Below are 26,265 nucleotides of genomic sequence, written 5' to 3'. Positions count from 1 at the left end.
TTAAATATTCATGCCCATATTATAACACTGCAAAAACTAATTTATTTTTCAAATAACTAAATGGTTTCAGTCACAAGGGAGATTTCAAGAGGTTTTTATACCACAAGGTCATTTTCTGGTTATTTAAGAAAACTTAATTTTAGACACTCTGCAGTCAATCTGAAAGTTCTTAAAGAACTAATCCTTCAGAAATTAAACTTTTATGAAATCAGTTAATCGTTCTTATTAAATAACTCTTTCAGATATAATTTTCAAACTGAATGTAAGCCTATTAATATCAAGAGAAAACTGAGCAAACAGAAGCTGAGAATATCTACTGTAGATAACCAGTGTGTATAAAACCAAATGATAAATGCTTTCAAGAAATCTACGAATACCACCAAGTTTGCAAACTATAGATCACCTCAACTGTATAAAATCCTTACAGAGCTGGATCTCCATTGAATTAAGTAAATCCCTGATGCAGAGGAAGTGAGGGTTTCCAATACTAAGAAAATTATATACAAGCATATTAAAAGAAAATGCCAACAGAAAGCTTTTGAGAAAATTCAGAGCAAAACCTTTACATTAGAAACGAGGCTGCACCCAAACCAAGATGGCAAGTTTTAAAATAGGAATGGACACACACACTTCCAAAAGCCAGAGGATTAAACTGAGAAGTGAAAGAGATAGAAGATGCACTCCATTTACTTTACACAACAGCATTAAGATCATTTACTTGCAACAACAGACATTTTATAAGGAAAACCCTGCCTGGTGGTCATCAGGGAGGAAAATGTTGTTGGATATCTTTGTAAGTGGCACTGAGCAAGTTTCCATAATGACCAACTCCTTCCTAAAAAGGCAATAGCTCATTTGGAGCCCATCCCTGGATTAGCATGGCTGGAGCTGTTTCCTACTGTTATTGAACTTAAAATTCAGTTTTTATCAATACAAAGTTCTGGCTCTTTTCTTACGTAGCTGCTCAGAATTTCAAGGACCATTGTCCTAACACTCTGAACAACCCTGAATAACATCTTGAACTGTTCCAAATGACTTGACACTTTCAGCAAATGCTGTCCCCTCACTAGTCATCTGTTTTCCCACATAGCTGAGAGTTCATTAAAAAGTGGATTTCTCTGCATTCTCAGTTGAGATCATATTCCCATGTGAAGACTGACCATTTGTTCCTTCCTTTTTCCTATTTTTGTTAATAAATCCATTAAAAAAACCAACCAAAAGGAAAAAAACCACCCCAGAATCATCTTATCCTACAGCAGCTTAGTATTAATACAAACGTGTTGAAGCACTTACAGGAACTTTACACATCCAAAGGCACAACATGAAGTAGGTGGTTTTATTCTTGACACCACCTTAAATAAACTGATAGCTTAGGAAGTTTGCCCTCTCATGGTGTGAGCTGTCATGTTTGTCTTTTTATTACAGTATTCCACTTGTACCAAGCTTTTGCAACTTTTACATCTACATTCTGACTTAAACTGGGTGTCTTTTCATGTCCTCTCTTGTTTGTTTATACGTGCAGTATTTGCTTCTTGTCTGGTTTTATGTGCTGTGACTGAAAGGGGTCCTTTACTTATAACAGAATTTGCTATTCTCTCACAAATTTATTATATTCTATAATTTTTTAATCCTGGATTACAAGGTCTTCATTATTTCAACTGCTTGTAATGTGTCACTTAGATTTGTAAAGTCTTCATGCACAGTGGCTTTTCCAGTCTGAAAAAGAAACGCATATAAACCTTGGAGATGTATAATTCCACCAAAATAACTAGAGCCAACCAGGCTTGGCTCAGGTGAAGCCTATCTCTCTTGCATACAGTTACTCCAAATGCTGTCCCACTTCCTAGAAGACCAAAACTCTGCATCCTAATGGCACTTTTCCAAATCTGTATCCCCCGTTCCTGCTTAGCCTTGGCTCTGCAGTCAGTCACACCCCAATGCCTCTGTGAGAGCACCCTTGGCATGAGGGTGCAGCTCTCAACAGCACCCTCACCACCAGCCTCACTCTCCCTGCTCCATCTCAGCAGCACAACTGCCACAGACAGAAATGGAAACAAAATCAAATGGTTGGACATCTTCATAACTGAGTTTAAAAAAAAAAAAAAAGAAAAAGAAAAAAAAAAGGCGAGGCCTCCCCGATCTAGGAAACTGCTGGCACAGCTACAGCAGAGACGAATATTGATGTGGAATGTTTTTCAGCAGTAAATCATTATTTTTAAGGAGTCTAAGGGCAACCTTTCCCTGCTTAGTAGGCTCCTTGACAGAGGGCTGACAGTAAGGGAGGAGAAATACTGGTTCTTTGGCAATTTTGGAAATTAAAATTTTCAAAGTATCACATGAGAAGTACAGTTTCAACAGATGATGTGGCAACTTCAATTCTGAGCATGAAATGCTAATTGAAAACAAGGTCAAGGTGACTCAAGTCTTTACAATAAAACAACATATGTTCATTAAATATGAAACGAAAATATTGGCAAACAGGCTTGGTTCTTAGTTTTTTTTAGAAAATGGAAAAGTTAAAGACTGAAGAAATGAATTGGAGATAATTTAATGTTTATGGACTTCAGTAAGAAATGTGATACACTGCTGTTAGATATCCTGAGGGAAACCATTAATTAAATTGGCTTGCTCTGAAATGCAGTTAAATTGATACAAAGCAGACCACAGAGCTTCAGAAAAAAAAAAGTATAATCATAAACCAGAGTCCTCCTAGCATCTACCAGAGCTTTGACAGAGCAAGCTCAGATCCTTCTGACTCTGCATAAGGGAACTGAAAAACCAGGTAGGGAGAAGCCTCCATTTTCAAGCAGAGATGGTGCTAAATACCCAAGGAGCTGCTGAAAATGAGAGACAGACCTCAAGATGGAAGAGCTAATGAAGCAAGGTTTGTGTGGGACATTGCCTGCACTATGGTGTCTAGGAAACAGGGAATCTGACTGGAATTGTCAGTCTTCAAAACCAGTGACAGCAAAGACCACCTGGCTGTGACACCAGAGAGCAAATTTCACCTCTGCTATAGCCAAGTAACTCAGAAACTGGGCAGCTACAGTTGCCTTATTTTAAGGATTTCTGTGTCCAAGGTCACCAGCTGATGTTGCTGATATTTCCTGTTTCATCTATGCAATCTCTAACACCTTCCCTAGCACGTCTGTACATATCTCTGACAAACAGATCTCTGAGTGTGAGCCCACACAGCTGTCATTGACCTCATAGTCAGTAGTCAGGCTGCCAATACTCAGCTGTCTGTCAAAAACTCAGCAGCCAAAAGGCAAATAATTGGAGAACAAATGGGTGAACTCAGCTATGAGTACCAGCCCCAAAAATCTGGAGACTAGTTTATTGCTGAACTACAGCTGAGCCTGTGCCTGAGCTGGGTACAGATTGGGAAGTCCATAAAACAGGCTTTCCTACCAAAGTTGCAGACCTTTTGTTTTGTGGTCACAGCAGAAAGAGAAGGTGGGAAAAATATTTGCATAATTTTGGGACTTTATTCTCTAGCTAGAAGAAAATACGGCAATACAGTAATAGATAAATGGGAAAGAAAGACTATGTTTCCCCTTCCCAACTTTAAACTGCATTTTCTATGGTTATGAGAAGGGCTTGTGCTGGTCTAAATTCTGTTTGAGCTTTAGGGCTTTACCATACATTTAACACAAAGGTTTCTCCTGGGTGAAGAAGTTACACGATTTTCTCAATGATGAATTTTGCGTTCCCAGACTGTGCTCCAAAGCCTTTGACACCAATTCCCAGTGCATTGGCAGCATGGTAGGAATTGCAGCCCCTATTGAGTTGCCTATTTGACTTTTCATGCTCATCTGGATGAATCCTTGGCTGGAAACCACCAGTCTGGACCACTGCAACCCTCTGCCTCCCAAACAGACCAGTGCTGTGCCATCCCCACAGAGTCCAAAGCCACTGAGGACTTTGGGCCAGTTTCCATATTTTCAAGGGGAAAAGCCTGTCCATAAAGGACAGCACTTCAGCTGACTGGGCTGCAAAACTTCCTAGATTCCCACAATTGCCTGAGGAGACAATCACAAAAGCCAAGTTCACCCTCCTGGGAGGGCTTTCCCCGATAGCCTTGGCCAGTGAGGAGAAGGAAGGCAAAGCAACAGCCTCCCTCTCTCCCTCCACACCAGGGACAGGGCAGTCACCAACACTGTGGCCATCAATTCATCCACTGAGAATTGTACCTTGGCAAGCTTGTCTTTGATGACAAGATTGATTTAACTCACTTGTCTCTCTAAGGCTTTAAACACTGTATGGAAACCTTTGGAATGTTCCAAACTTTTATTAACAATATTCTAATGGGTTTTCATAAGAACTGAGGAACAACTGCTATTAAGACATCTGTAAACAGCTTATTCCTTATCCTCAGAATATAATTTATTCCTAATGCGTGCAGGAATGTGACACCAGGTCCGTGAGATTTCCCCAACGTATGGGGAAAACTGGATAAAAACCAAGTAGACCAGAAACAGTTTTTTTGTGTATGAAAGGTTTGTACAATAGTCACACATCGGGTTTTTGTGTAGTTATTTTTCTTTTTCATTTTTGCAAGACTAGTACAATTTCAATTATTCTGAGTATTTCAAGGGAAGCAAAATGCACTGAAGAAACTAATACCAAAGTCCTGATGTAACATAGTGCTTTGCACTCTCAGCTGTATTATGAATGACAATAAAATGGATGACAATAAAACTGTCCTGGCTGATAACACGGGAATTTGTTCTATCCTTGACATAGTTTCTGGAAGTGCAGTAAGTATCCCTCAAAGACCAACATGTTTTCATTGTTAACAGCAAATATTTTTAGAAGCTGTGAGATTAACACATTACTGCAGCGCACAATTCACAAAAACCTCAAGTGAAAAAACATCTCAGGCTTCACAAACACCACCCTACTTGTTCTCAGCAATGGGTCTGGATGTGCCCCAGCACTCAGCCCTGCACCACAGCTGAGACTGACTCATGCCCAGTGACACAGTTACAGTGCTACCACATGGGATGCAGGGGCTCCAAAGCATGTTTGCTTTATAAGCAAGTAAATTTAGTTTACTTTGCTAGTAAATTCCTGTCTGCTCAGAGCTAAGGTGGAAAGCTCAGCAAATGCAACTGCAGGAAGTGCAACTCAAAAAAAAAAAAAAAAAAAAAATCACCACTGAGGTCTGTGTAACTGGATTTAAGTTCCTCACATCCTTATTCTGTAGGTGGAAAAAGCCTTCAGAACTTTCTGTGTCTTTACAGGCCTTCAAATCTTGAAAATGGTTGTGCAAGGAACAAACAGTCACAATAATCAAGCTGCAATTTATTTAAGGGGCTCAGATTGTAAGGCAAATGCAAATATATTGATGATACTGCTCCTCAGGAAAAAAATCTGCCTGGTCAGAGTCCATGCCCAGCTTATGAAATGACACTTGATACAGATTTTAAGCAGAAAAAAAGGTTCTATGAGCCCAAATTCCCAAGTTTTGTTTCACTTAAATTTCAAAACAATATATGTTTACATGCAGGCCAGTTTGAAAAGTCTCCATTAAAAACGCCAAAAAACCACAAACCACCAATCACAGTTCTGCAATGTCTGTTCAAAATCATTTTGTAAACATCAGTAACAAAAGAGGTTGCTGAAATTTCTTATCAATGATTTAAGTCAAGCTGTCATTTTCAAACACGTACTGACAAGTTTTGGGAATGAACACGAGGAAGCTCAGACTGAGATGAAGAGAGGAAAAAAATTCAAGCCTAAATTACTGGATTTACCGAGGCTGGTTTACTTTCAGTTTTGGGGGTTTTTTTGCATGGCATTCTTTAAATATAAATCCTTTGTTATTTTATTAAATGCAGTGATTTATTACATTAAAATTTATTCTGTAGCCTCTTTATAATAAAGATGATAAAGCAATAGAAATGCAGGCTTGAATGAGAAAACCCTCTTACTTTTTATCACCAACATCTTTTAAAAAAGTGAGTTCATTACTATGGAGACAAATCCCACTTCTTCCTGGGAATTAAGTGTCTATATGGCTTGAAAGCTGTCTGGCAAATTTCACACCTAAGCAGAAGAACTGGAAACAGACTTTTTTTTTCATTTCCTTCTTTACAAGGGAAAAAATTATCCTTACATCCATTAGTCACACACTTTATCTCCTTTATTTTCAGGTAAGTTCACCTTGTCAGAAGACCACCTGGAAGGCAGAGAAAACAGTGGTATAATAGCATATGAGATAAATTAAAAGTGTATGAGATAGAGGTCTTTTCATACACATGGGTGTTCCTTGGAACTTGGTAAAGTAATTTGCCTTTTATTATATGGGCACCCTGAATAGGTGCAATAGGGATGTACTATGATTACTTTTGCTGAAAGGTCTTGAATAAATGATTGAATTGGTCCCAGATCTTAACCTTTCTTCAACCTGCAAATGCTGGTAGGGGATTTGTTGCACCACAGGATTTAAAGAGCACTGCAGGATTTGTCCCTCTCCCAGGAGAAGAGCAGCTGTGTGGTCCCTGGCAGCCTCTGTGCCTTAACAAAACACTCACCTGCTGTAACCAAAACTCTGCCCTGCACTTCTGCAAAATATCAGCTCAGATGGCACACGGGCAGGGCATAAGGAAAGGAACAGCAGGGAAAGCATTTTCCTTTTGACAGTAGCTTTCCACCACCTCTCATCCTAAGACCAAAGCTTTGAATTTGATGGGAACACAAAAGCCACTGGCAAGCTCTTGCCTGAACCTCTATCACTTGCTCTAAGCTAAAAAGCCTGCAGGTTATGGCCCTTCCTGCTGCACTGTCAGTGAACCGTGACTTCCATTTACAGCCCTAGGATGCAACTGGAGTTGAGAACATTTTGGAGAGGTCAGAGGGCTGAGCTCTCAGATTTTCTCATCTCTGAGTCAGTTAAAATGCCTCATCAATGTTGTGCTCTATGCATGTTGATAGGCTGCAAAAACAGCACTGAAATACTAAATTTCACATCTGGATGTAGATCAAATGCTTTGCTAAGCTGTGGTTATCTCCAACACAAATCTGGGCGGCAGAACCACACAGCACTGTAGCCTGAGCATCAGTCTTAGCTGCAAGGGTCCTGGGCTCATTAGAAATTATTCAGGCAGAAAAATATTGGAAGTGTGACTGCAGTTTTAGATAGGTGGGATAAAAAGGTCAAAGGAGAACAGACCTTTGCATGACCCAAAATAGTGGGGTCAGGTTCTTTGAAAACAACCCGCTTCATGGTGTGCTATTCACTTCTGCTTTGTCTTTGTTTAGATGCTGAACAAATGCAGCCCCTATTGAGTACTGAGGCAGTTATTATTTTTTGGGAGCAGATTGAGAAATGGTGAAAGTTTTCTCAGATTCTGGAAACTCCAAGTTTCTGCAGTCAGAGGTCAAGAGAGCCCAGATTCAAGTGAGTGTTTTTATCAGCCCCTCAATGGGTGCTGCCCTTCCCCTCTCACATCCGCCTTCTTCCCCTGTGCTTTCCCCTCTGGGAGGTCACAGATATCCAGCTCTGCAGGGCAGGGGCTCAGCTGTTCCCTGTGGATGGGCTGGCCTTGCAAACACAACCCCTCCGCACCCTTTGTGATGCTGTCAGAAATCAATACCAAGCAATGCTGTGCCTGCAGCCTTGGGATGAAAAAATAATAATTAAAAAAAAAATCAATAATCCAACAGATGTTGGGCAGTCCTGGTCTGCTGAAGAATAGGGGCAGAGAGAGCAGCTCAAGCATAAGGGAGCCGCAGTGCAAAATTTACATTTCTGCACTAAGCAAAGCAGCAGGTGAGCTCAGCAAGAAGCTCTGCTTTGAGAAAGGCCAAGCATCAACAAATCCCAGCACCCAACATCAGGAAAGCTGTCACAGCCCAGCACTGGTAAGGAGAAGTATGACAGAGCATTTTCCCAAGAAAAAAGCAGCCCTGCTGAGCTTATAGGAACACTCTCAAAATCCTGCACCTCTCAGCTGTCTGCAAAATCATCTGCTTTACTGACAGCACTTTAGAGAGGAACCTAAGACAAATAATGAGACATAAAAGTACCTAATAAAACAAAGCATTAGAGCTTAAATTGAATTGGCTCCCTAACAAGAGCAGATGCATGCTGGGATCAGTTTCACTGGTGAGGAAAGGTTAAAATTTTTCCCACTCATATTTTCCATTTGTTTCTTAGAGGTGGAAATAGCCATACAGACTTCATAGTGGTTTGTCTTCTAGAGCATAGGAATGAGAGGTCATGTGCTGTCCTTCCTCAAAAGCATCACGATCTTTTGTCTGGAAAGGCAAGTGGCCTCCAGGGGCTGAAGAGACCCATATGGGCAGTAGCTCAAACTCCAGAGGTTCCTCTCTTGCCTGGCCAGGAAACCAATGCCAGAAACCAGAGAACTTCACAGTTCTCACTGAAAGATGGGGTAAAGCTTTGCTCTTCCTGTGGTGAGAGAGTGCAGCTCTGCTGAAGGCAGCGCTCAATTTGTTCTTGAGGAGCTGCTGGTTTTTCTCCTGTGTCCAAAGTCCTCTGTTTATTTTGAAACAGTGACAAAGTCTCTGCTGTTCTCCAGACAGTGCTGCTGTCATGTCAGTACAAAACACCCCCCTCCACTGCCTCTGTCTGGCCACCCCTCCCTGCCTCTGCCTGTCTGTGTGTGACGGGTGGGAGGAGGATGATTTCCTTTTGCAAAATTACCCCTCTAAATCCTTACCTCTGTTTTTCTGGACAAGCCTAATGCTGCATACCTCTTCCAGCCACATGACTCTGCTGTTTTCCAAACTATGGCTTCCTTTTCTGGTCTGTGAGCATAACCCCAGAGCACAACACACTGTCCCAACTGCTCAGCATCAACCAGCTCTTTGGGCTGGCAGGAACGTCTCCAGTTGTTCCCCAGAGTGCACAGGAAGAATCATTCTGAAGGTGAAGGTCAGTGATTTTATATGCTATATGAATGCTTTTTCCTTATGTTCATTGAATCACTTCACATTAAAAAACCCCAAACAACCAACAGCAACAACAAAAAAAAAATCACTAAGAAAACCCAAACTAAAACAAAACCCTTTCACAAGAGCAGTATCAGTCCATTACATATTTCCAACGCTGAGTTTGTGGGTGTTTTTTGCCAAGACAGAGATCAGAGCCTGAGTGAAGGAAGGCTGGCAGAGCTGCCAAGCCTTGAAAGAAGCTGTAAATGAGCAAACAAGATTACTGGTACATTTTTTAAATGTCACGGGGCTGAAAGACATGTGTATTTAAATTACTTTGAAAAAGGTAATTTAATTGTGGTTTCTATCCGAGTAAAATCAGCATGAGAAATCCTCCATAAGAATCAAGGTGTAGCATATGCAGTCTCTCTTGGGTATTATATCACAGGACACACACTCTATTCTTTATCACTTTCTCTACAGTTGTTTAAATTCTAAAAGTGAACCAAAGCTAAAGCTCAAGGGAAAAATATTACAACAGCTGTACACATGTACTGGCCAGTGGAATAGAGCAAACGGAGCCTTTCCAGAGCAAAACACACAGCCTGGGCCAGAGCTCAGGGTCCCTGTATTAGGCCACATTGGGCAACAACACATTCCAAAGGCACCTAACTGCTGATGTGGAATTTACATACATCACTTACACACCACTCCCTAAATCGCCCTCGCTGGAAGGAGACGGCATTACTGTAACCCAAACTCTAGGCAGCAAAGGGCAAAACACTGCACACAAATCTTAATGAAGTTGTTTTTCAGAGCAAATTTTTTTTTATATATTTCATCATAACAAAAGAATGACCTCAAGGTTTTTTAGGGATGGGTTGGCTTTTACCCAGATTGCCAGCATCCTGCCTGCTGTCGGGTGCAGACAGCCTAAGGTGCTAGATTGGCAGGCAGAGCTACTTTCTTCTCTTCTCCACAGCTGGCCTGTGTTTATCCACAGTTCTGTCCTCATGGGAATGACCCTGCTAGAGAGGTCAGGCACTTTTTGGGAGCCCTCCCCATGCAGTGATCCTTGTCCTCAAGGATGGAATCTGCCCCAGGAGGCCATGTTGGCTCCTCACCTGCAGGCCTGTAGCCATCATTAGCAAAACTCTTCAGGACCTCCCATTAGCACAGACAGCATCACAAGAAACACCTGGGCAGCCCTTAGCAGATTGCACGTCACCTCTCCAGCATCCTCTGCCACCAACAGGCTCACAAGGCCTCCACATTGCCAGCCTTTTTCCCAGGTGCTCACAGGTACCCTGGGACAATAGGATGCTGCTCTGTCGAGGGTGCACAGCCCCAGAGAAAACCCAAGGCAGACAGGCCAGACTTTAGCTGCTTTCCCCGGCACAGCACAGCCCATCCTCCCCTCAGCAATGGCAACGAGAGAAATTCAACACCGAGAAATGCTAAACCCCAGGCAAAACCAAAAGCCAACAGAGCAGGCAGCCAGCAGGGTCCTGCAAGAATGCAATACGTGGCAGCATGCTGTGTTTTATTAAACAGCAAGCACCTCGCAACACAAGAACAGTCTCCAAAACGTTAATTTTCCTGCAGTTGATTAACTGTCCAGCATCCAGACTCACATTAACTCCGAGACTGAGCACGCGTGGGAGGGAAACTGGCAGCAGCCGCCGGGAGCGAGTGCCAGTGTGCGATCGTGAAGTGCTCTCACACCACATTTGGGATTATTGCATTCCTTGGGGAGGTGCCAAATACTTCCCCTGCTCCCCTCCCCAAGTTTTTCCCTTTGTTTTTGGTGGATGTGGATTAGGATGAGAGGAAGTGGGTGCCTGTTTGGTTTCCAACCGGACTGTCCTGCCCTGATTCCTTCAGGCAGGCTGACGATAGAGATGTGCCGCCCACCCCGAAATGCTTGCGTGCGAGGATCTCAGGAGCCTCGCGGCTTCAAACACCTCTGTTTAATCCAAGTGCTGCCTTGCCATGCCTTTGAACAAGGCAAGACCCCTCTCAGACAACAGCATTGTTATTTGGTTGTTGTTGCTCATTTCAGTCTGCAAACAGGAAAGGGACCAAGCTGTCCCTGTCTCCCAGAGCATGTGTCTGCCACACACAAATGTCAGCCCCAGCAACAAGAACGATCTTGTTCCCGTAAGTCAACAAACAATGTTTAGAAAGGTCTGTGCTGTGGGAGGATTTCCTAATGTAATATAAGTCATCAGACTTAAAACACATGTCTACTCTGGTGAATTTAATAAAGCTACAAGGCTGTGCAGAAAAAAAGATACAAGAAAACAAGAGCTTTCTCCTGATGACTTCATCCCACAGGGGTCAACAGCAAATCAAGGGCAGCATTTGTTGGGAAGGGGAAGCTCTGGAGATTTCTTGGAGAACTTTAAAGGAAACTTGTAGTGTGCAATAACAAAACCAACACTTTTCTTGTTAAAAAAAAAAGGAAAAAAGAAAAAAGAAAAAAAAAAAAAAAGAAAAGGAAAAAAAAAAGAAAGAACCTCAAAACTCCATCATTTTCCCAGCATTGTACCATGAGATCATCACTCATGCATAGAATGTTGCAACCTGTGTCATCAAGGAAGGAACATGGCCAGAGCCACTTTTCACCTTTTTCACTGTGTGGGCAACACAGGAACATGTGGATAACATTGCCTCCCCCACATACCATGTTCACCCACATATTTTACTCAGGCAATACTAGGGGAGAACAACAAATGAGATGAACATTTTTAAACATAAAAAGTAAAAAGCTTCCCCCCAAAGCCCCCAGTGAGCCAAGAATTTGAAGAAGCTACATTAGGGTTGCAGGAGCAATGGAAATTTGCCTCTGCAAAACAGGCAGAGAGGGTCGGACACCCCAGAGAGGGTCATTGGGCTGCCCCAGGCAGGCACTCAGACAGTGTTCACCTCACATGCACTCAGTATAAAAAAGGCATTTAGAAAATCAAATGGTGGATCTTTTTTCCATGTTCTAACATAACTATCAAAATGAAAGCTAATCCTGCTGTGTGGAAGCCTCTGAGTAATCTACTGGAGCCAAGAGGAAATCCTAGGGGATATTTGTGGCTCTTGGCAGCACAGTCCTGGACCAGCTGGACCTTGACCTACCCCAGTGCAGCCATTCCCAGGTATGCCACTGCCTGCTTCCACAAAGCAGGGCTTGACAAAGTTGCTTTCCTTCAGTACATACAGCTGTATGTACTAAAATAAAATTACTTTAAATGAAATAGCGCATATTTGTGCAGTACGTTGCAGTTATAAAAGTCTTATCTTTCCTCTTTGTATTGCTTGGGAGCATAAATAGGTTTCTCATGTCTTGTCAGGAAGATCTTCCTCTTTGCAAATTCAGGTCTTCTAAAGATGATCAGCTAATCTTTTAAATTTAAAACAAATTAAAAAGTAGCACATTGCAGAAACCTGCATCAAAGTCCCACATTCACACAAGCAAACAATGCCTTTCTGTGCTTTAACACATAACAAAAACAAAGTCCACACACGCTTTTTTAACTCTTGCAATCAGCTTTTATCAAAACACTTAATCTACCTTAAGCTTCTAAGCAAACAACAGAAGATGTACACAATCTCCCATCCTCTGTACTACATTTGATTAAATATTCAGCACTGAGAAGAGTAGGGATAAATAGAACAGCACCAACAACTCCTTGTGATTTCTTCCTGTGACCAAAGCTAAAGTTATTTAGAACACAATGCAATACTCACAGAAATAAAACATTAGTTAGTGGCTTCCTAACCTCATCTCAAGTCTTTTACCTGCTTTCCTGAAGTTCCAGAAATCATGTGCTCAAGTACAAAAAATGAAGCAGCTGTTAATGAAATTCCACAAGCCATATAAATTTCAGAGTTATTTAGTACAGAAATGTCTAAGCTGTGAAAATGTTTAACTTCTCTTTGGTTAAAAAGTAAGAGAGTAATAGTCAACAATACTGACCTACTTCAGCTACCTAATTCATAGGATGAAAGAAAGTTTAATAAGTACTAGATTATTTTCCTCAGTCTTTACTAGTTTTAAGCATTTGATGTTTTTACGTAGTCTTGTAAAAGTAGATTTTAAATTCTTTAGTATATGTAGCTATATTGACCTAATGAAGTTTATAATTTCATTATAAAAGGATGTTGTTTGGGAGGCTGTTACCAGCAGGTTTCCAGACTCAAAATACAGCTGCTTCATGATTCCTGACGAGTCAGACAGTGCCCCTGGCTACCTGAAAGCTCAGTGACAGATTTAAAAATACAATTCACAGGTCACTGTCCTCAGACAAAGCTTCAGCTAGATCTCAGTGCGTTGTACTAACCCACTAAGTATAATTTTAACATACTGTAGCTTTACACGCAAAGGAAGAAAAATCTTTCGCTTTAATGATTAATCAGTGACACTTGCAAGGAGGTTTCTTTTATTGCTTCTGACCCAAATATGAGCTGCAATTTTCATTGTGCTCCTCTTTGACTCCAGGAACTCTTTAGCCTCCCATATAGCAGTCTAACAACACAGTGGATGTGCATTTCTCATTGCACCACACCAGAGCAAATGTGAAGTCCCTAAATTTTAAGGTGCCTAAATTAAACAACCTCATCAACACAAACCTAAAAAGCAAATATTTGTACGTACTAATCTGACCATTGGAAGGGCCATTTCAAGTATCAGCTCTACAGAGTTTGCTTAAGAAGAGTGGTAAAATCTTATCATTTTGGATAGGTTGAATGAAAATAGGCTGCAAGAAAACATAACAGGGTTGATGATGCATGGTGTAAAATAACAAGTAACCTATACACCTTCATAAAACTCATTTTCTACCAGCTCTGAAAAATCAAAGTTGTAACAGAGAAAGGTTCCTTCGCTAGCACAATTAGGCATTATTTTAAACACCTGATAGCAAATGCAGGTGACAGCAATCATCTTAATGATGGCCTAACATATTTAAGTTTGTCTTGTCTCAGGAAAAACATGGTTATGAAGATTCCGAATGTTTTGCAGAGGTTTACAAAACGCAGAAATGCCCACCTCTGCGTGTGTGTGTGCGCCAGGCACAGGCTGGGGGAAAGCCACAATTCTGGTACCTTGCCTTGGAAAAAGCCATAAAAGGTCTAGAGCGAGGAAAACCTCAAAGCATCATTAGGAGTTTTGCTACATACTTGCGGTGCCTCTGGCATCCCCTCCCTCGGCATTTGCCACCCTTCCCTCCGCCCTGGCTGCCTCAGCGCGCTCGGCTCTGCCAGCCCCGCTCAGCCGGCAGAGCTCGTCTCTCGAAGCACTGGAGTCCTCCCGATTTGCCAATCCCCCATCTGCTGCCGCAGCAGGGGTGCTGGGAAAGCTCTGCTTACATGTCACACTGCATGGTGCTGGAAATTTCTGCCATCTGCTATTGCCTTTCCTCCCATGCCTTACAAAAATATCGGTGACTAAATAAAAAGCGATTCCTTTAGCAGATGTTCCAGAGCGGTGTCAATTTGAATCATGACTTTCTTCTGATTGCTTTTGTATTCATGAGAACATAACAAATCAGCACAGATTAAAGGATAAAGATGCAAGGTCAGACTTACACAGCTAGCAAATAACTAAATATATTCAACAGCCTACCCCAAACCTATTTCTTACAAAACCACTTTTTAAAACTATAATTTGGATGACTTTTGACCTGTGTGAACAACACATGATTGATTCTCTCCCAAAGCCAAGCCCTAAATTCGTCACACAAGTTATCACACTGGAATGTGATTTAAAACCACAGAATATCCTACACAAACGCACCCTGCCTCTGCCCAGGCAGCACGCAGAACTGGAGACTGAGCATGCAGCAGTGCAGGGCACCCTCCTCAGGGTGCTCTTGGATTTCGTGAATTTGCATTCAGGCTGACAAACCAAGCCTTGCGTGAGGCTAGATATGTGATTCAAAATACACCTGGCTACAACTAAGCATTTTAAAGCTTTTTTGTAAAGAAAATCAAGCATTTGGAGACCTAAATATCCTCTACAGTCCCTCTGGGTCCCAAACACAGGCAAATACTCAGCCACAAAGTCAAACACTAAAGGCTTTCAGGATGACGCAGGACAGGGACAACGCATTGCTGAGGCACAGCAGACCCAAACCCCTGATATGAAACACCTCATCATGGGTACAGCAGACAGCACAGGGGGACCATGCTGCCTGGTGACATACAGCTTTACAATCAGCCTGTTTGTTCTACACAATTTTAAGAGAGGACTTACCTTTGTGGGTGCTCCCCGGGCACTGCTCCTCCTGCTTCGCCTCATCCCTCAGCTCACCAGGGCCAGCACTCTCCTTTTCCGGGTGACTCAGGCAGCAGTTCGTGGCAATGGAGTCAGCTGCTTCCCACAGCGTCCACAAGCCCAAACCAGCGTGCTGAGGAGGCCCATCCTGCCCAGGGAAGGAAGGGTTTGAGGGCAGCTCATCACCAGAATGGCCCCACCTGCACCCAGCAGCAGCTCGTCACCAGCAATTGTCCCCAGCTGGGCAGCTCCCCAGGAGCCCCTCAGGCTCACCTCAGCTCCAAATGGCGGCTGGACATGCTCACCTGTGTGTGCTCAGCTCCCCGGCCTGCAGGTGTGAGGGGACAGGCAGCCCCAGCTGCTGGCTCTCTGTGCCTGAAGGCCACAGACTGACCGCTGCCCGTGTCTGCTGTGCCCGAGCCGTCCAGGGCTGCTTCTGAACCCACTTCGGCCAGGCCAAGGAGGGGTTTGGGGCAGCAGCAGGGCTGAGTGGCCGTGTGAGGGGAGTGGGGGCTGCTGAGGTGGCTCACCGCTGGTTCTGGCCAGTTCCAGCCGGTTCTGGCTGGTTCCAGCTAGTTCTGGCCAGTTCCGGCCAGCTCCCACCGCCCTCTGAGCCCCTCAGGGGCTGAGGCGGGAAAACGCTGCTGGGCACCAGGGTGGTGGGCAAAGGCAGGCCGAGGGGCACAAACAGGTGGCAACAGAGTCCATTTCCCTTTGTTTCTCACCACCCAAGTGTATTATAATTGTCAAGAAATGAAATTAATTTTCCCCAGGTGGAGTTGATTCTCCTGTGACAGTACTCAGTGAGGGCTTTCCCTGTCCTTACTGCCACCCCAGCAGCTGTCCCCCCAGCAGCTGTCCCCCCATGTGGCCCTGCCCTGCTGAGGTGGCACCTGGCACTTGGCCAGAGCTGGCCCACCCCAGCTTGGCCACAGCAATGCACCCTGTACGAGCAGTGTCCTGTGGGACACATCCTGGGGCTGGGACGTGGGTGGATCATCTGGAAATCCTGCAAAGGGGATAGTGAGAGGGAAGGTAAACCAGCCAACCAGGCAGCCCATGGAAAGGATAGAAAATGGGTTTCAGTGACCCAAAACCAGGTGTGAAACCCCATCTAGCCAACCTGCAGGGACAGCAATCAAAGCATGACTCGACTGCAACCTAAGTATCTCCTTGGGGAAATCCAAGGTATTATGTAATTTAATTTAAATGACAAATATTCAGAACTGGATTGAAACAGATTCTGACTTTAGCTACATTTACAGTAAGGTTAGACTTTGTGCCTAGAAGAAAAACTGTCCATTCCAATCCCTGCTGAAGCTTGACAAATCACTGAAAGGGAAGAGAGGGGATTTTTGTTGTCATCATTAATTAAAAACTTTCCAACATTTCCTCAATAGACATGAACCCATGTGTATAAAAAACAGGCTTAGTACTTAATGAACAGATATTAAAAACATTACTGAAACATTACCTCCCTCTTCAGAGCAGTGATTTGGTGATGTTTTCTAAAAGGGGCACCACACAGCCAGTTTCCTCCCCGATTCATTTATCATTACCACTCCATCTAATAAGCAATGCCAAAGGTTTGCAATATTTTCTGTTCCTCAAAGACCTGTTGCAGCAACTCTTCCCAAAGTCAAATATGGAGACTGTCATCCACAGTTTTCCTAATACTTGTTTGTGTTAACTTTTTACCATCCAACTCCTTATTGTCTATAACATAGCAATATTACACCTCCAAATAATAAGAAATCCTGCTGGTTCAATTCTTCATTAGGATTATTACATAATGAAAGTAGTGAATGCTGCAAAAGGAAAAAAACCATTAAGAAAGCATTTGCCACTACTGGGTTCAGTTATGGGTCCCCATGGAGTAAAACTCACTCTGATGGAGACTTAGGTAGCTCGGGTAGCTATGGTAAGAGACAAACCATAACACTTGTGACAAATTCAGGGCACTCCACTTTCCAGGAACTGAAAGAACTCCACTTGCACCAAAGCAGCATAGCAAGAGACAGCTTTTATGGGAAAAGGCAGGCCTGAAAATTTCTACTATTTTGGAGTGCTGCCCTTTCATACTTGAGCATGAAACACATGAAATAACTGGTTCCCTTGGGTACACAAATTAAGAGCCAGTTTACCATGGAGCGCAAAGCTTCTCATTTCTGAGCAGGTGAACATGTAGCAACTAGACATTTCATGCAACATATTATCAGGTCTAGAAGCCTGGAGAACTTGTTTTCAAAAAATTCAGGCAAGGTCACAGCATGCACAGCGGAAAGAAGTATTGCTCTACTACGGATTTCTTTTCTGTGCTTAAACACAGAACAATTTCACCAGATTCAAGCCAAAGGAAGAGTCGACCTGGTCAAGAGTTAAGAGGTCAAGCAAGAAGCCTTTCAACATCTTTTTGATATTTCTGCACACCTCCCATGTTGAATAGCACATGAAGACACACTAGAGTGTTCATCAGAAAGTGATTTGCCTACAGGAACCATAAAAAACTTGATTTGTCTTCTGCCAAATTTTGTGAGCTTGGAAAATCTCAATTAGATTAAGAAATGCTTTAAAATGAAAACACTGACTTATCTGTTTGGGGAAGGGAGGTGGAAGGGACAGAGTCGCTGTGATTCTTTGTCATAACATTCTGGAGTTTCATATATAAACACAAATTCTGAAACATCTATAAAATTTTACTTAAACCCAAAATAAACCAAGGATACAAAATACAAAATATTCCATTTCTAGTACTGCTTTGAACAGACAATGCATCTTCATGTAGTATTTGATTTAATGCCCATTTTATCACAGATGGTATAATCACAAAAAACTGAACACTTGAAAGGAATTTGACAAACAGAACCAGATGTAAAACATCTTGAAGCTTCAAAATTCATCACAAAGATTAAGGAGGACTTGAAAATACTGGGTTTCAAAGCTTCCAAGAGACCAACACATCTGCTCAGTTCAGAAATGCTTTCCTACTTCCTCATGTGTTTACCCAGTGAGAAGATGCAGTAGGAGCTAGATCAGAAGCAAATCTGTTTGGGGGTTTCATGACCTTGTCTCTGCAGCAGAGCCAGGGCACAGAATAGCCACACACCAAATGCAACTGAAGAACATGGATGCATTAGCCTCGGCAGAAAAATTACAGACAAGTGGGAAGCAAGGAAGAAATGTGCTGTTGTACTCCAATAACTAATGTTAAAGTGGATGGACATCAAAGAATCTATGAATAACTGTGCATTTATTAGCTGTTAAGGGAATGGCCCTGTGGAGTAACTTTGCAAAATCACTTTTAAACTGTCAAAAGAACACCAGGCAAAAGGATGCTGCTTTCTGTGAATGCTTACATGGAATGAACCAACCAAGCAAACCAAGATTTTCTTCACTTAATCTTCAGAAACAACTGGCCACCTAAAGAAATTATGCTCTCATCTAAACCAGCCTTGTAACCACAATGTACTGTTTATGTTGTGCTTACAAATTTAATGTCTCACACTGGCCAAGGATGACCATTAGCACCTGAACCCTCACCAGCACGGTTTTAAAGTCCAACACAAAAACTAGTCCAACACTAGTCTGTCTGAAAATTTAAAATGCCTCAAACTTCCCAAAAGTACTTGTTTGAAACTTGAGTGCTGATCAGAAGAGAACAGAAGCTTGAGCCAAGCATGGGAGAGCCAACATCTAGGAGAGGTGAGCAGACACCACCAGCAGCCAGGAAAGGCAGCAGTGCCAGAAGTGTTATTTCCAGTCTCCAGTCATTACTCTTAAATCCCTTCAAAAAAAAAATCTTTCAAAGCTCTCATCCACTGCAGTGGTTCTGGATACTGTCCACATTAATCACTCCTAGGAAAAGAAGAAAACGTTATGCTTGTGCAAGCAAAAAGCTCATCAAGCTGCATGCAAAATTTAAAATTTGCCCTTTCTTAGCATTTGGAGTCCAAAAGCATAATGGAAAGAAAGCACTGAGTCAACAGCAGAGCATCTGCAACCACTTTCAGTGAAGATGGAAGATAACCAGTGCTGGAGGCACGCTCAGGAGGAGCCTTCCCCCGTGACAGATGCCTTCAGCATTCCAGTTTGCTGGCTATCGTCACCATTTGGTTCAAAGAGAAACACTGCTGGCACAAAACTAATTTTAATATAGTTGCATCAAAATATCTCTTGCCCCACAGGGATTAGTTACCTAGTTGCTGCCCATCCAGTTTCCAAGAAAGATTCAAATCTGTCAGCAATTTAACTTCACCATGTCAGCTTTGTTTGTACTGATTTCTAGATGCTGGGCTACATGAAGGGATTTGTAGAATTGGAAGAATCAGCATTCTTAGTACTGAACTGTCACTCCTAAGCACCTGGTGCTTATTCAAGTTACTTCAGAGTGAGGATTTCTTTGGCACCATGCGTTAGCAACTTGTCTCTGAGGTAAGCATCAGCATGAAAACAGCAGCATACTTTTGAGGAACCATAACGCTGTTCAGCTGCATGGTGGAAAAACTCCTGCTAAAGGAAATGGGTGTGAATATTTTGCTGTATCTGAAGTCTGGGTCCACTTTAAAGCAAAAGGAAATTATCCTTGGGTTCCATTTTATTTTCCCTTAGTATATTCATGTGTAACATACAGCAAGATTTACTGTCTTCAGAAGGTTTCTTATGTTCTCAATCTCAAAAAAATGCACATTCTCTTCACTTCTATATTGTATATACACAGCATTAGACTGCAGTTCCCAGGGATGGCTTTAGTTTAGGGACCATAAGCTATTGCCATGTGCATTTCAGGCCTCTTCAACTCTTCTGTCCTTCCTGGGTGACAAACTGGGGTGTTCATCATAGAAAAAAGGTGTAGCAACATCCATATCAGTTTATGGTCCTAGGATTATTAAACTAGTAGCAACATTATTTCTTAAAACATTCATCACCCATTGTTAGGAGTGACAAATTTTTACTTCATTATATAATTATTCTGGGGTTTTTTTTTTTCTCATATTATGTTTTGCTTTTTCCATCTGTTAGTTTACATGAAGTTGCAACAGAGTTTTGGCACAAACTGGGTAATTTCCATCACAATGTATTCATCTTTCTTCATATTTTCATCAACATCTGGAATCACTCTGCATTTCTCAGAGAAAATATTCCCCAAATCTTACTCCTTAGAAGAGTGGGGAAATTTGACACTAGATGATGCTCTGACTAACACACAAAACACTCTACACTGTTTGAGTCTGTCTTTAATAGTATACTTTCTTCAAAGTGAGAGGAAAAAAATCATCTTTATTAACCTTTAGCTCCTCCTAATAGCTGTGTCAATATTCAAAATTGGCAAGTATGAGTGTTCTACTACTTTAATTTTTAAAGTTTGCTTTATTAACTCAAGAAATAATCTAAATTATTAGAATTATAAACACTATAAAAAAGTACATCTGTAGCACAGGAAGCAAAGATAAAACTCAAATTTTCCTTAGCACATCATCTACAAAAAGCCTTTTGTAATTTCTGACTTATTATTTCTGCTTCAGATAGTGTCTTAACCCAAAAGAAAATAAAGGAATTTTATACCAAAGTTTATTGTGTGCTTTTCAGATTACAAGACATTCCTCATTCACAACTACACCTAATTCAAAAGCAGAGCTCTTTTATCTTTAATTATTCTAAAATACCTCCCTCTACCTGCTTGAATGTCCTTACAGCTCACCACTTTCACAGAAGCTGTCAAAAATATTGCAGACACCAACCATGCATATTGCAAATTTTTCTACAAATTCACTAGGTTTTGCATCTTCTGAAATCCTCAAAAACTTTGCAGCAACTCCAAATAAAATCAAAAATTCCTTCTATTCAAATCTCTGCGATGCAAAGCAAGCTGGTTCTTCAAGGATAAAATGTAGTTCCAACAGCATCCAGACTTGTCTGCAATCAAACACTTCCTGGCTTACTTCACAGTACAAGCACAAGTTTCTGAACACCCCTGCACATCACATCTTTACTGACCAGCTTAAAACAATACCCATAAAACTTGTGCAACCATGTTTTGTAGGACTTTGGACAAATAAGTGTCCTCCAGCAACCGTTTGATTGGAGTGGGGTCCAACAGTAAAGAGAGATGCCTCACTTTTAATCCTTACAGAGCTTGGAGACTCCATCTATTTTCTGCTGTGTATTGGCAACATTTCTTAGAACACAACTTTTTGTTCAGACTGAGAAACACCAGTTTTATTCCAGTGACTGGAAGCAGAGAGGGACATGCCCAGTTTGTTCAGGGAGCAATCCTGGAGATGCTGTGCCATGCCAGCTGCTGGGAACACTTCTTGCAGCAGCAGGAGAGCAGCCAACAAGCTCTGATGCTCCATCACCTCCTCCCCTGTCCCACACCAGCTTTACACTCTGCTGACTGAAGCCACCAGAAGCAATATCCCCAAATAAATGGGCTACAAAGGAAACTACCTTGCTTCAGACCTCAGTAGCTCACTATTGGTCAGACAGCAGAAACACCGTGCAGTTTGCAAGCCCACCTGCCCCTAAATTTCCACTTAATTTATGTCAATGTCTGGTAAATTGGTGCTCAGCGCCACACCCTTCAGCTGTCCTCAGCAGAACAGTTTGTTGATCTACTCCCTTCACAGACTTGTTCCCACACCTGCAATTCTCAGCAGGCATTCAGAAGAACAACTCACAGATATTTGCAAGGTCAGTGAGCCAGGAACAGGCACTGAAGTGGAGAGCTGAGTCTATGAAACAGTGACCAAAGAGACCACGTTAGGCTGGGATAACGAGATGCCTGAAAGCACTGAGCGAGGCAGAGCAACACTGAACCCACAGCAGCACCTGTGGAGCAAAAAGACAAGACTGTGTGTGTTGTGTGCACATCACCTCAGGGTGACAGCTGTGCCTCTTGCCAGGCTGACTGGTCACATCCCAGCAGCCCAAAAAAAGAATTCCCTTATCCCCCCCCCCCGCCTTCTACACTGGAAGTGACAGTACAATGACCATCATGAAAAAACACACTCAACTCTCTCCTGCTGACCTGATCAAAACACAAATAGTCATTCAAATAGGAAGACCAAAGAAAGAATAGAACTTGTGAGCCAAACCACTAAAACCTGCTATGCATACAACCTGTCATAATTTAACTCATATTAAGGAGAGGTACTTCAAAAAAGCATTCTCACGTACAAGGCACACAAAGACACTATATGTGATATAAAAATAATAGTAAAACACATGAAACATTAGTATGTGAAAGAAACATGTTGCAATTGTATCAAATACTTCTTTTTATATTTTATTAACAAGCAAGCATCCCTGGAACTGGGTCTATATAAAAATACTTCATCAACCAATCAGAATACAAGGGAGTTATATAAATTTATTTTATGCAACACTGATTAGTTTTGAAAATTTCCATTTTTTATGTTTTAATTTCAACTTATTTTTTTCTTTAAAAATCACTAAAAGGACACAACCCACAAAAATACAATCTGTATCTGCTCTATATTTACAGATAACTGGTCACTATTAAGGCACAGATTTAAAACTAACATTTTATGTAGCAAGTCAAATATTGTGCATAATGTAACACTAACAATACGATATGCTGTACTGTTATATTCCCTTTGTGGAATCAAAATAAGTGAGAATTTTTTTTACTTCCAGTGTGTTCTTTTTTTTTTATGTGAAGCCCTACTGAAAAATAATGTTGTTCATGAGAAATTCTTCACTTTGGTGTAGATGAAATTAGCACTGCTCAGCAAAAGACCACATCAACTTAATACTGTAATAAAACCAGTTTCTGAGTATAGTACCGTCTGGATATATAGCATCTACTTACAAAAGACTAAAAATCTGAGTGTAAAGCTTTCTGAGGCTTTTAAGTTAAGGCAAAATAAGCAGGAAGGGGTTGCAGAAAATTCTGTATAAAGTGTTGCTGAACATTTATTTCATTAAAAGTATTTTATAAAATAACAAGCCTGAATACAATTTGATTTGCAAGCACTGGGCTTGCAAATGCAAACGTGTAAATGACACCTTATCTGTAAGCATGTAAACAGTCCGTGTGAATGGAACTATCTGCATGCTTAGAAGTAAGCACAAGTGTAAATCATTTTAGAATGAGAAGCTGTGGCTTCCAAGAGGGTTTCCATGAGGTTGCTCTTGCCTGTGTGATACACATACCCACAAATCTCTCAGACACATGGATATTGACTCTGATATTGACACACTAACTCGGTGTGAAGGACTGTATAAGTACCAGATACAGTTTTAGCCAATCACAGCTGCAGTACCATTTTTAAACCAGACGAAGCTGCTACTTGATCTACAGGGGAAGTCACCCAGTTATACACCATTAAGTAGATATGGCTGAAATGAGCACTGAGCAGCAATTTTTAGCTAACCACAAGACTTTATATTATTGCTTGATCATCTATGCCCTCAAGTAATAGTCTCTTTAAATTCCCTTTGTGTGTGCAAATTTCTCCATACATCATTTTGCATTCTCACCTTAAAAGAAAGAATTATCCATGGAAAGTGTCAAAACTCTCTCACCCATTTTCGTATAAACCCCAACTACTGTAAATGTTATTCTAATGCCTTCTGCTAAGAGCACGTGACAGTGGTTTATGTCCATCTCAAAAGGCTTTGTACACTGAACATAAATAATACATTACAGTAGAGGTAAGGTAATGCACAATTTCTCATGGGAATGCTTTTCAGTTAATGCTTGGAAACTACACATTGCATTGCAAAAAGAGGCACTTTAGGGATTCCTTCATTACATCGAAATCCTTCATAAACCCATAACACAACATCTTTAAAGACAGAGGAATAACATTGCCAAATCTTTCGGACTTTCACAGTATAAGAATGCAAAAGTTAGCTCTAGCCACTTATAACATGGACTCGTTCAGTTGAACATAACTTGTTTCAGAAATAGTTCATCTCCAGAGTTTCAAACACTTCTGCAGCTGACAATCACAAATCTAGATTGAACAAAACAGATGCTATTACACCTATTTTATGTAGGTCACTTATTGCTGCATGCATAGTCATGTAAGATGCGTCATTTATTAAATGGCAACAGCGCTGTCTTGTCAAATTAGATTAGTTGTCTGTTTAATCAAACTGACAGCCCAGAGCTCTAGTTTGATGAATGCCTTTTGGTCTCTACCATAAATGTGCAGTAGATCAGTTTAATCTGTTACGTACTGTAGGTGTATAGAATCTAAAAATAAAAGTCTGATATAAATAAGTGTCCTTTAGTGGCAGGGTACTAAAAATTGCCCTTTGCTTTGAGACAACCATTAAAAACAGTTTTAGCATAAGAGGCAGCAGTTAAATATGTTGACTGCAAAGGGTTAATATTGCAAGGTCCATTTTGGTCTTTCGTTGCATCTGTTACAGTGAGTATTATTGCAGGCAGCACTAGACTGCTTCGTAAGAGCTTTATAGGACTGGTCCAATACCAGGTGACTTGATTTTGGAACAATCTCTTCAAATAACTACCTGGGGGACAGAGAGAGGGGGGGAAAAATCTGCATAAGAACAAGTTTCTAGTACCATTATAGTGAGATGTGACTTAATGTAGGAACACATGAAAAAATTTGATTAGTGCCAATATAAAAATAGATATGGAAATGAAAGAGAGAAATTTCCACAGGACAAGAAATCAGAACATGTAAAGTGCAGAAAGACCTCAATAATTATTTTAAGCAGTACCAGAAAAATCCTTCTTGATAAAACCAAATCTATGCTCTCTGGCATCCCAGCTCTCCATTCTTCCTTCATTCAACAAAGTAAAAAATTCAGTGCATACATTATAGTTATAGGTAATAAAATACTAAACAAAGAACCCTATATTATTATAATTGCAAATTCTGTCCAATCTACATGAGTAAAACGTAACCCCCGTTTGGTGTTTCAAAAGACAACTGACAATGTGTTCTCTCTGATTTTTTTGGCACAGTATTGGGCAGACTAAACGCTTTGGTCCTTGACACCCAAACTCCCAAAGTGCAGAGGGTGGTGTGCAGTGAAGGCTGTCCACAGGATTGCCATGTCCATCTTTGCAGCTGACCTTCTGAGCTCAGCTTGCTGCTACCAGCGCCCGCTGACACTGGCAATGTCCGAGTGATACTGGCGCGGCAGCCTCCCGCTGGCTCCACCTTCCAGGAACGAGGCACGGATGTTTGACGGGTCAAAGAGCTTCCTTCGGTTTTTGTTCAGCTCTGCAGAGGCCAAGCACACCCACAAAAATCTCCCATCAGAAACTCATTTTAGTATTTTGATCTAAACCAAATGCAAAATCTCTGTTTAAAGGAACAATGTATTTTGGATAGATACGGTATGAACTGAAAATATCTGTGTGGTACTCCTTCAATTTACAGTTCAACAGGATAGTAAGAGAATCAGGTTAAGCCTCAGAGGCTCCCTGGGACACAGGCATCTACCTGGGGCAATTCTTGTTTGGCACTGATACAGCGTGAAGTATATAATTTTTGGCAATATTGATTTAGATCAAACTGACATAGCTGAAACTTTTAAAAGTATTCCTGGAGGCACAACCATGCAATGTAGACTGAGATTGACAGAAAAGCTTCATACCAACTTGATTATTTCTCAATGCACAATTCTTTATTTTAAACATAAAGCTGAAGCAATATTTAAACAAGGACTCTCAGAAAAAAACCAGATGCTCACCTCTCATTTAAACATGCACCCTAATCTTGTATTAGTAATAGCTCATCCAAAATATTTCCTTTTCTCCACTTTTCTGTTCTTGTAAACAAACTTTGTGCTAGATACAAATCACAGAGATTTTCATGACTGCTACTGAACTATGTACATTTGCAAACCAAAAACGAACAAAAAAAAAACAAAACCAAAAAAAACCCAACCCCCCCCTCAAAAACAAACAAAAAAAACCCAACAAAAAGCCTAGAAAGCCTCCCAAAACCAGGCACTTTTCCCCAGTAGGATGATTGTTCTGCTAGCTAATAATTTAAATGGAGGACAGGGAACCAAAAAGTTGAAAATGCCAGTTCTGACTGGCATGTAGTGCTGTTCAGACCCTGTAGTGCCTGGAATCCCAGAGA

General features: G+C 41.4%; 2 protein-coding genes across 3 annotated transcripts in view; both read right to left on the bottom strand.

Moving 5' to 3' along the window:
• The window catches only part of PHYHIPL (phytanoyl-CoA 2-hydroxylase interacting protein like), a 132,329-nt gene extending 117,011 nt beyond the window's left edge, over positions 1 to 15,318 (bottom strand). The window contains exon 1 of the mRNA XM_085064220.1: positions 15,152 to 15,318. The gene's annotated coding sequence lies outside the window, so the exon portion shown is untranslated. The remainder of the gene's footprint in view (positions 1 to 15,151) is intronic.
• A 7,203-nt stretch (positions 15,319 to 22,521) lies between these two features.
• The window catches only part of BICC1 (BicC family RNA binding protein 1), a 91,643-nt gene continuing 87,899 nt past the window's right edge, over positions 22,522 to 26,265 (bottom strand). For both annotated transcript variants that reach the window (XM_085064193.1, XM_085064194.1), the window contains one exon: positions 22,522 to 25,398. In XM_085064193.1, the coding sequence (XP_084920319.1) occupies positions 25,268 to 25,398 (131 nt within the window). In that variant the 3' untranslated portion in view covers positions 22,522 to 25,267. The remainder of the gene's footprint in view (positions 25,399 to 26,265) is intronic.

The sequence above is a fragment of the Lichenostomus cassidix genome, chromosome 6, assembly GCF_008360975.1.
Source record: "Lichenostomus cassidix isolate B80296 chromosome 6, HeHo_3.0, whole genome shotgun sequence".
NCBI classification, from domain to species: domain Eukaryota; kingdom Metazoa; phylum Chordata; class Aves; order Passeriformes; family Meliphagidae; genus Lichenostomus; species Lichenostomus cassidix.
The sequence above is the reverse complement of the archived record's forward strand: the minus strand, read 5'-3'. Positions and strand labels throughout refer to the sequence as shown.